The sequence below is a fragment of the Gymnogyps californianus genome, chromosome 2 (genome assembly GCF_018139145.2).
Source record: "Gymnogyps californianus isolate 813 chromosome 2, ASM1813914v2, whole genome shotgun sequence".
NCBI classification, from domain to species: Eukaryota; Metazoa; Chordata; class Aves; order Accipitriformes; family Cathartidae; genus Gymnogyps; species Gymnogyps californianus.
Window position 1 is genome coordinate 492,645 of NC_059472.1, and position 11,367 is coordinate 504,011.

The 11,367-nt window shown below is 43.0% G+C and overlaps 1 protein-coding gene across 1 annotated transcript in view; it reads left to right on the top strand.

Annotated features, from left to right (window-relative positions):
- Positions 1-7,462, top strand: part of FAM83H (family with sequence similarity 83 member H) — a 28,210-nt gene extending 20,748 nt beyond the window's left edge. The window contains exons 3-5 of the mRNA XM_050892375.1: positions 245-409; positions 764-888; positions 4,583-7,462. Of these exons, the coding sequence (XP_050748332.1) occupies positions 245-409; positions 764-888; positions 4,583-7,229 (2,937 nt within the window). The 3' untranslated portion in view covers positions 7,230-7,462. The remainder of the gene's footprint in view (positions 1-244; positions 410-763; positions 889-4,582) is intronic.
- Positions 7,463-11,367: the final 3,905 nt, after the last annotated feature.

Sequence of the window (11,367 nt, forward strand, 5' to 3'; positions counted from 1 at the left end):
GGCAGTGAGGTTTTTCCCTCACCTCTCACCCTCATATATACAGAATATGCACCTTAGATAGCACTTCTGTTTCCAGTTCTAGGGCCCACGATGTTTAAAGGAACCTTTAAATGGGAAGGTTCCTATTTAAAAAGGATGTTGAAATGGAGATGGTGCAGCAGTGCAGCTTTGGAATGTGAGGTGCTGGGGAGTGTGATGAGCACAGGCACAGATCGCTGATGTTTTTCTTGCATTTTTTTCCTAGGTGGTAGCCATAGTGATGGACATTTTCACTGATGTGGATCTGCTGTTTGAGGTGTTGGATGCTGCTGCTCGCAGAGTGCCTGTGTACATCTTGCTGGATGAAATGAACTCTCAACTTTTCCTCGATACAGCTGCTAAATGCAGAGTCAATCTTAACTATGTGGAGGTGAGCAAATGAAAGACCTGCCCTGCCCGTAATTTGCATCCTGAGGGGGATATGTCCTGGGACACAGAGGATTGTTATGACAGTAAAAACCAGAGAAAGGGGAAAATGGGCCAGAGCCTCATGAAAGATGAGTATGAAGAAAGCTAGGAGAGCTGGCACAGCGATACAGGGCTGAAGGCTGAGGACACACTAATAAATGGGTTTATCTATCCATTGTGTATGCAGACAGAATCACTAGAGCTGAAGTATAAAAATGGTGGCAGGATGGAAGTTAAAAGAGCAAGGGGAAGAAGGAGGGGCAGGGGGAGGAAAGTAACAGCTTCCAACTGAGTCAGTGCCTTGTCTGGTTTGCAGTTCCTAAGGGTGAGGACAGTTTCTGGCCCAACCTACTACTGCCGCACAGGGATGTCCTTCAAAGGCCATGTGAAAGAGAAATTCCTCTTGGTGGACTGCATGGTGGTGCTGAGTGGCAACTACAGGTGAGAAGCCCTGCAATGTTACATGTCCCAGTTTCAGTGAGAAAGAGGCTGGTTAATTGGTAAAGCAGTGCTTCGGCACTTCCAAATGAACATCGGTGCCAAAAGTTTTTCTCGCTGAAGGATACTGAGCAGCAATTTTCAGGAAAAATACACCATTTTGCAACTGAGGTAGACAGACCAATTAAACAAGCCCGCAAGCCCAGACACCTGAAGCCAAGCTTCCTTCACATCAAGAGTAAACGATCTGTAAAAAAGATACAGTAATTATAAGGTGTTGTGGGTTAACCCCAGTAGGCAGCTAAGCCTCACACAGATGTTCACTCACTACTCCCAGCAGGATGTGGGGAATCAGAAGGGCGAACGTGAGAGAACTCGTGGGTTGAGATAAAGACAGTTTAATAGCTAAAGCAAACTTGCACACGCAAGCAAAACAAACTAAGGAATCCATTCGCTACTTCCCATTGGCAGGCAAATATCTAGCCATTTCCAGAAAGCAGAGCTTGACTTGGGAAGACAAACGCCGTAACGCTGAACATCTTCCTCCTTCCTGCACAGAATCACAGAATGGTTGAGGTTGAAAGGGACCTCTGGCAGTCTTCTGGTCCAACCCGCCCTGCTCAAGCAGGGCCACCTAGAGCCAGTTGCCCAGGACTGTGTCCAGACAGTTTTTGAATATATCTAAGGAGAGAGACTCCACACAGTCCCTGGGCAACTTATTCCAGTGTTCAGGTAACCTCACAGTAAAAAAGTGTTCCCTTATGTTCAAATGGAACTTCCTGTGTTTCAGTTTGTGCCCATTGCCTCTGGTCCTGTCACTGGGCACCACTGAAAAGAGCCTGGCTCCATCCATCCTCCTTGCGCCCTCCCTTCAGGTATTGGTATACGCTAATAAGATCCCCCTGAGCCATCTCTTCTCTAGGCTAAACAGTCCCAGCTCTCTCAACCTTTCCTCACATATGAGGTGCTCCGGTCCCTTCATCATCCTTGTGGCCCTTCATTGGACTCTCTCCAGTATGTCCATGTCCTTCTTGTACTGGACACAGTACTCCAGGTGTGGCCTTACCGCTTCTGAATAAAGGGGAAGGATCACCTCCCTCAACCTGCTGGCAATGCTTTGCCTAATGCAGCCCAGGATGCTATTTGCCTTCTTTGTGGCAAGGGCACATTGCTGGCTCGTGTTCAACTTGGTGTCTTCCAGGACCCCCAGAACCTTTCCTGCCAAGCTGCTTTCCAGCTGGGTGGCCCCTAGCATATTAAACCATAAACTGGTTCACGGTTTCCCAGTTTTAGGCTTCCCAGTACAAGAAACTGTTGACAAAGTGGAGGAAGTTTAGCAGAGGGCTACCAAGATGGATAGCAGGATAGAGTATATTAGGTACGAGGCAAGGCTGGAAGAGCTGGGCTTGTTCAGCCTGAAGAAAAGTATGGTAAAGATGGCAGGAGTGGGGGGTGGGGGCAATAAGCTGATTGCTGTCCTCAACTAAGTAAAGGGTGGTTGTAAGGAAAATGGAGCCAACCTCTTCCCAGAGGTACACCGCATGATACAACGCAATAGATACAATTGTAGCAAGAGAAGTATCAATGAGCTATAAAGAAAAAAATTCTTCACCATGACCGTAGTCAAACATTGGAGCAGCTGCCCAGGGAGGTTGGGGAGTCTGTATCCCTGGAGATATTCAAAACCCAACTAGCCATGGCCCTAAGCAACCTTACGTAACTTTGAAGATGGCTTTACTTTGAGCAGGGATGTTGAACAGCTACCGGTAAACTGTACATGAGTACTTTCAAACTGAGCTACAAAAGGTTTCTAATATCAGCATGAGAAAGGCTTACATTTGCCTTCCTGTATGATGTCATTTGAGGGAGTTTTTGAGGCTGCAGTGGGGGAGGGGATATTGATATACAGGATATACAGATATATCAGATAAGTTGGAGGGGATATACAGACTGGAGTAGATTTTGGTTATGAGCAAGGATGTAAGATATGCTTCGGTTTAGCAATAGAAAATGAGATACAATAACATACACCCCTTGACTGAGATACTCAGGCATAAGACAGGTATAGTACAGTTATTAACAATAAAGGCGTGGGTAATTCCATACAAGTAACTTGCTCTTGAAACATAAAGGCGTACTCCTTGGTCTCTTTAACTATTCTGCTTTGAAGGGAGTTGTTGGATTAGGGTTGGTCAGTGGTGCCCAGTGACAGGACCAGAGGCAATGGGCACAAACTGAAACACAGGAAGTTCCGTTTGAACATAAGGGAACACTTTTTTACTGTGAGGTTACCTGAACACTGGAATAGGTTGCCCAGGGACTGTGGAGTCTCTCTCCTTAGATATATTCAAAAACTGTCTGGACACTGTCCTGGGCAACTGGCTCTAGGTGGCCCTGCTTGAGCAGAGCGGGTTGGACCAGACCACCACCAAAGGTCCCTTTCAACCTCAACCATCCTGTGATTCTGTGATTCTGTGAAAACTGGACTCAGTACGCCAGGTACAGTGTCACAAGTGCTGACTAGGGCGGAATAATCGCTTCCATTGACCTGTTGGCTGCACTTCTACTACTGCATCCCTGTATGTGTTGAGCCATCGCTGCAAAGGTGCTGCTGTTATTTTCATCTTGTTGCCTGCCAGAACCCCCAAGTCTTTTTCAGCCAAACTGCTTTCTGGATTAGTCATCCTCAGCCTGTATTGGTGTATGGGGTTGTTTCATCCCAGCTGCAAGATTCTGCATTTGCGTTTGCTGAATTTCATGTCAGCACATTTCCCCAGCCTGTTGAGGTCCCCCTGACTGGCACATCAACTGTGCCGTCCCCCCATTCTGGTGTCATCTGCAAGCTTGCTGAGGGTGCACACTGTCCTGTTGTCCAGGTCATTAATGACAGTGTTAAAGACTATTTCCCCAAGCCCCGACCCCCAAGGAACACCACTTATAACTGTCCACCAGTCAGACTTCAAATGACTGACCACCACGCGTTAAGCCTGACAGTCCAACCAATTTCCCATTTACTGTGTGGCACACTCATTTAGTCCGCAGTGTTCCAGTTTGGCTACAAAGATACTTATGTAAAGGCCATGTGGAAACCCTTGCTGAAGTCAAGAAAAATCTCATCTTCTGCTGTCCCCTGGTCCACACAGCCAGCCTTCTCTTTGTAGAAGGCAATCAGATTGGGTCAGGCATGGTTTGCCCTTGGTAAATCCCTGCTGTCTGATCCCAGTTGTCTTTCTGTTATTCCTGTGCCTGGAAATGGCTTCCAGGAAGATTTGCTCCACAATTTTCCCTCAGACTGAGGTAAGGCTGACTTCCTGTAGTTCCCTAGTTGATCCTTTTGCTCTTTTTAAAGATGGCCACAACATTTTAGTTATAAAAACCAATTACAACCCAAAGTAATTGCAGGAACATCTACTTCATCTAAGGATTATCATCAGCTCGCTCTCTTGCTGTTGTTACTACTGACTGGCTTTTTAGAACAGAAGTCATTTATTGCCTTGTAAAATCCTCTGCAAAGATGTGATTCCAAATCAATTCATAACTCTGAGGCTTGGGAACAATAGTGTGTAATGAATGGCTGCCTGAGCAGTAAATAATATCAGGAGAATTGTCTTCAGGCAAGCAAGTGGATTAATGTAAAGTGGTACAATCAAGTTACTTGATGCTAATGCACTATCATTACTTCTGTTTCTCTCTGTAGTTTTATGTGGTCTTTTGAGAAGATTCACAGAAGCATTGCACACATCTTTCAGGGGGAGCTGGTGGCCAGCTTTGACGAAGAATTCCGAATTTTGTTTGCACAGTCAGAACCTCTTGTTCCTCCAGCCAATGTCTTGGCAAAGGCAGAGAACACATTTGCCATGACTCCCTTTGGCAATAACATGCCTTTCTTTCCGAAAAAAGCACCCCTGATGTTCCAGAGGGATGACAATCTCTTTCCCTCCTTTATGGACAGAGTTGATCCAGACAGGTACTTCCTGTCAAATTTCAGGCGGGATGACATGTTGCGCCATACTGTGGAGGGGTCAGCCATGCGAATGTATAAAAAGGTAGAAATGGAGAATTCTCAGATGGATCCTGTCAGGAGTTTTCTCCGTTCCAAGCAGTTGGAGTTGGATGCTTTTAAGAGACACAGTTTTGCAGAAGGAACATTTGAAAATTTTGCTTCTTCTAAACAGTATGCCAGGCAGATGTTCATGAACAATATGGATGAATTTAAAATCCAGTCTAGTCATTTTCAGAAGGATCAGTTCTACCAGTACCAGTTTGAACATCCTCATCTTTCTGGCAGACCTCAGGGACTCTTTGAGAGAATCCGAGGTGGCAGGCCAGGATTCAATGAACTGGAAGACTATGGAGAGGGACCCAGATACCCTGAACTTGAATCCAATTTTCCACAGGAGGGTTTCCCCTTAAGGCTGGATTACGTACCTTCAAATTCTTCCAGGGAAGTGAGACATGGCTCTGATCAGCTGAATCCTGCAGGCAACGGCCCAATGGGGATGATGTTAAGAAGGCAGAATATAGGACAGAAATTTATTTGCCAGACTTCTCCTACACAGAAACAAAGCCTGGAACAACGCCTGTTCTTACAAGACAAAGATGAGGACCAAGATGAAGACAAGAACACACAGGAAAATAGAACAGGTTTACGTAACTGGAGGATTTCTTCTTACCTTAGTGCATACCAGTCCGAACCAGAAGAAGGTCTTCCAATGCCTATGGAATCAGAGGCATATAATGATGTTCTTGGGGATACCCTCACAAAGCACGCCACTGACCTCATCCCAGCATTCAAATCCCCTATGTCTTTTAATAGCAAGTCACTGGGAATTGAAAGTGCCAAAGAATTTGCAGATCCTGATAGAGTAGGTGAAGAAACCCCTATAATGAAACAAGATGCCTTTAGGTCCAGAATAAATCCTTTGATCCAGAGGAGCTCAAGACTCAGGTCGTCTCTGATTTTCAGTGCTGCCAAGTTAGATCAGCCTAACACCACAATAGAAAAGGTTCAGATGATCCAAAAAGAACAAATGTCCAGTGAGTTGACAAAAGACAATGAAACTATAAAGACGGCCGCCTCGTCTAAAGTGGCAGAACTTTTAGAGAAGTACAAAGCTGTGGGCAAAGACACAGAGCGAGCTACAGTCACTCATACCAAAGCTGTTTCCAGTTATCTGCAAGAAGAATCACAGAACACAGAGAAGAAATGTACCAAATCCGTGCAATATAAGATTCTGGAGAGTAGGGTACTAGACTCCAAAGACTCCTGCAGTACTTACAAAGTGCATGGAGAGGCTGACAGACCATTTGGAATGGCCTCATCAACCCCCCAGCTTGTTGACACATTGAGTAAAGATCCCCTAGCACTTATTAGCACTAAGGTGGACAAATTATCGTCTCGGTTTTACCCTGTAGAGAATAAACCTGCTCTTCCAGAGAAGGAGAGTCTTATATTTGTAGGAGACACTCAGAAATTGACTCTTCCAGAGAAGAAGGAAAGAGTGACATTCAAAGAAGACACTCAAAAATTAGTCAATACAGAACTGAAGAAACCACAGATTAGGACAAGTACCACATCAGTTCTTGAAAACTTACCTAGAAGTCAAGGATCTGACAGCTCTCTCAATAAATCTGAGGAAGACTGTTCAAAACAAGAACAAAATCCAATGGAATTTTTAAGAAAAGGGTCACTACGGCTGAAGCAGCTTTTGAACCCAAAAGGTGAAAAGAAATTGGAGGAGGACCCCCCTTCTGAGAGTGGAAAACCTGAGAAGCAGGCTGTGGTTCTCAAACGATCTTCCATAGGAGACTGTCAGGAAATGATGGAGGAAGAAAAAACCCATAAATTTGCAACACCACTTCCTCCCAAAAGCAGCCAGCCAACGCAGGGGAGATTTCCTTCATCCACAGCTAACATCCTGTACAGCAGCAATCTCCGTGATGATACCAAGGTGATTTTGGAACAAATCTCTGCAAACAGTCAGAAGAACAGAGCTGAACTGGCCAAGCAACTACCATCCACTAGTAATCCTGATCTTTCTAAGTCAACTACAAGCTTGGAAAGGAAAGGTGAGAAGGAGAAAACCTGTAACATCCACAGGTCAGAGAGTTTTGGGAGCCAGAAACGAAATCTTCAGCGGCAACCATCAGAGGATAGAGATACCCTTCTGAAAAAAATGGAGAATATGCGGAAGGAGAAGCGAGTCTACAGTAGATTTGAGGTCTTCTGCAAAAAGGATGAACATACAAGTCAAAGTGAAGAGGAATATGACACAGATGCCAAAGACAAGAAGATGGGAAAATTCATGCCCAAAATCCTGGGGACCTTCAAGACCAAAAAATGATCATAGAAATACTATTTAATTCCATATAATCACTGACTGTCAAAGGGGAATGAGGAAGTAACTTGTTTATGATGGCTGTAAGCACCATAGGCAATACTCTTCATGGTTAGTGAGTGGAAATGTCTTCAGCATTAGACTCCTATGGCACAATTTGCCCAATAAAGTCATGTGGTATCAGGCAACCTTATCACAGTATGTTTCAAATAAAATTATTAAATTGCCAAGATGCTTAAAACAAAGAAATAAAGTAAGAGTCTCTTTATGTTATGCTCAGGGAATAGTTTCAGCAGACAAAACAATTCCACTTTCAGAAGGACAGAATAAAAAATAGAAAATTAATACTTGAGTTCAGTCCAGGAAAGAAAAATACACAGACACGCACACGCGTGTGCATGCGCATTAACTGGAAGAAGTGTTTAAAAACCAATTGTTTCTCAGGTACAGTTATCTTTTCTTTGTATCTAATGATGAGTCAAATACAGGAGGCACTTTTTTGAAGGTTTACAGGAGAAAAAAATACTGTAAACAACTTTTTGCCCTTATCTATGGTTATGGTCTTGTCTAGCAGTACATGCTCAGCTTTCATATTTACCATTTTCTAAGCCTATTGGTTCTGTTTTGTTATCAGTTTGTTTCCTTATGTGTAATGGAAGTATTGCTTTTGGGGGGGGAGCTGAAAGAAGCAGCTGAAAGGCCATAAAAAAGGAAATTCACATGCTATTAATGGAGACAGACCTGGTTTTAGGGCTCCTTTTCACTTGAGTCGGGAGTTCAATTAAGCATCTAAAATGCTGTCTTGGCCAAGTAGTAACTTCCTTGACAATGTAACTCCAATTCTTTAAGGGATCGTGGGGAGGAGGGGATGTTCATTTGTTAGCACATCTTTCTGTGTGAAGACAAGGAAAGAAGGGACTCATAAGAATGGAAGGCTGCTGAAATTTTCAAGCTCAGAAGTGTTTTATCTCATATAACTTTCTTGTAGTAGTTTGGTACCAAGCTTGCAGCTTTAAAACTGTCCAGATTAGCCTTTAGGTTCATGCTGTTGTGTTATAGTGTCTTGCAGGACAGAAGGTAGAGACAGAGGCTGTCAAGGAAACGCTGTACATAATGTTTAGTTACTTAGCTGTTTGGTTTTTTTCCTCAGCTTGAACTGTCTCTGTTTGGCATCCAGCAGGATTGCCAAACTGGGACTTTGTTTTTTCCCCCGATCTTTGTGCCATAGTCTAAAGAGATGACAGGGAAGAATGCTCTCACATGGAACTAGGCTTCTGAATTTCCCATTCCCATTAGCTTGGGTTTCATGATTACCCACTTGTGACACTAGCTGCAAGCTCAGCAAACCCGTTCAGGTACGTGGCTGACTGATGGAGGCAAGAGGCTGCATCAGTTCCTGAAGGTAACTTTAGTAGGGTCTTTAAAACTTCAGCTTTTTTTTTAGGATGCCAGCTCCCATGGTAGCAGGCTTTATATAATTTACATATCTGTAACAACTAATGATTATTTTACTGTTTGTTGAAAACCTTGGGAAATGAATGTGTGGAAAGATAGATTGTCTGATCTGAAAAAAAAAAATTAAGCTGATTTCTGTATTAATATAGATGGTGGTAAAAATCTGCAAGAATCAAGAGGAATTATCATTTTAACATGAGGAGGTAAACCTAGAAATAAAGTTAAGAGAGGAAAAAAGAAAAAAAAAGGGGGAGGAAAGAAGCGGCCAAAATTGGAAAAAAAGCTGAAATGGATTTCTTACTGTTATTCCATATTGTATGAATGTATACCATTTCAGATACAACCCATAATCTGTTACATACATACAAATTCATAAATGAATGCTGTATGTATACTTTGTCTGCTCTTAGTAATGAATCAGATCCAGTTATTGGTGGGTCCCAAAATGAACTGTAGTGATCAATACACTTCTTCTCTGCCAGATGATACAGATAGAGATTATTTTACTCTAGAGAGGAAGATAGGCTATATAGCTATATATCCTATTATATATATGCTAGCCCTATTTTGTGTAATTCTTACTCACATCATTCCATACCTCCCCAGCCTTTCCCAAACCTACCTGCTCCAGCATTGTTCTGTAACAGACAAGTTCGAAATTTAATTCTTTCTGTAGTCAAAGATGGCATTATCATTTTAGAATTTTGCTGTATTTGTTTAGATTTTTAGAATTTTATCTTGCTCAGCATGGTGCATTCGGTGTAAAAGTATGTTCCTGACCAGAACAAGAATGACTCATCTCTTCTAGTGATATGTTGATTACCAGATGTTGTAGGTGTACACAAATATTGCAGAATAACTAATTCACTTGGTAATAACAAAAGCCATTTTAAGAATAAAAAGGTAGTGTTACAGCCCATCACCTCTCAGTGTGGGACTAGGTTCACAGAGGATCTTGGGTGTCATGTTGTATCATCAAATTGCTAGGTGCTAGGCTTTCAGTGGAAGTCACAACCCTGAATGAAGCAGTAGGCTCCCTTTTCCGTGCATGAGAACTGGCATCTTGGACTCAAAGAGCCAACGCGCTGCACAGAGCACTGCCTACACAACATATTCACCCTGTCATTGCCATTTCCTGTATCTACCTGTACCTGAGATAGACAGGAAATGCCTATTTTATGAATGTACCAGAATAAAACAGGACTTCCCTGTGAGCTGCATTCCCAGCTTCCTAGTATTACCAGACTTAAGTGACCACATCTGGTACCAGACGTGAATGTACTATTTTTTTACTTAACTAGCCTTTGGTGTTTAGGTACTAAAAGATAAAATGGATATTCTGTCAATGGCAGTGGTACTCACATGCTGGAATTTAGTGCCTGAATCCTCTCTGTAACTGTAGTCCCACCGTTCTGGAATAACAATCATTTATCATAGGTGAAGTAAAATTTCAGGGACAGAGACTTCTTATGAGAACTTCAAGTTAATGAGGAGAATGTATCAAAAATCAGCATTAAAACAGGAATATAGTTTTAAAGTTTACTATAGTTCCACTGTTGCCTGATAACAGCTTCATGATGTTTCAGTAATAGTATCTCTTGGAACATTGCTTTCTGAAAGCCAAAAAAAAAAATTACCATATTATTCATTGAACAAGATACCCCTGTATTTTTCCCTTTCACACACAGCAAACATTGATTGAAAGACAAAGATTTTCTGCAGGGCAATATAAGTATTTATTATTACAATATTTACAATATTTCAATATTACATGGTAGGTAAGCTATTAAATATTGTAGCAGAACCCACCTATATTTAAAATGCTTTTCTACTTGATTTTAATGAAAAAAAGGCACCCTTGATTATGTTAGTTTACCCCAGAAGAGTCATAGAAATTAGTGAAAAACAAAATGAAGGCCTTTAAGATTATCTGTGAAGAGTTTAGTCTTCTTGGTCTTCAGAGAACAGTTACCTGTTCTGCTCAAAAAAACCCCCACATTTAGGCAGCACACCTGAAACTGCTAAAGAATCATAGAATCATAGAATGAATTTGAAGGGACCTTCAAAGATCATCTAGTCCAAACCCCCCTGCCTTGGGCAGGGGCATCTGTCCAACCTGACCTTGAACACTTCCAATGATGGGGCATCCACAACTTCTCTGGGCAACCTGTGCCAGTGCATCACCACCCTCATCGTAAAAAAATTTCTTCCTCATGTCCAATCTAAACCTACCCTCTTTCAGTTTAAAACCATTGCCCCTTAGTCTCTCTCCGTCCTTCTTATAAACCCCCTTTAAGTATTTAAAGGCTGCAAGAAGGTCTCCCCGGAGCTGTCTCTTCTCCAGGCTGAACAAGCCCAACTCTCTCAGCCTTTCTTCATAAGAGAGGTGTGCCAGCCCTCAGACCATTTTCTTGGCCCTCCTCTGGACCTGCCCTAACAGGTCCATGTCTTTCTTGTACTGGGGACCCCAGAGCTGAACGCAGTGCTCCAGGTGGGGTCTCACGAGAACGGAGTAGAGGGGGAGAATCCCCTCCCTCGACCTGCTGGCCACACTGCTTTTGTTGCAGCCCAGGATACACTTGACTTTCTGGGCTGTGAGTGCACGTTGCCGGCTCATATCCAAGTTTTCATCCACCAGTACCCCGAAGTCCTTCTCTGCAGGGCTGCTCTCAATCCCTTCATCCCCCAG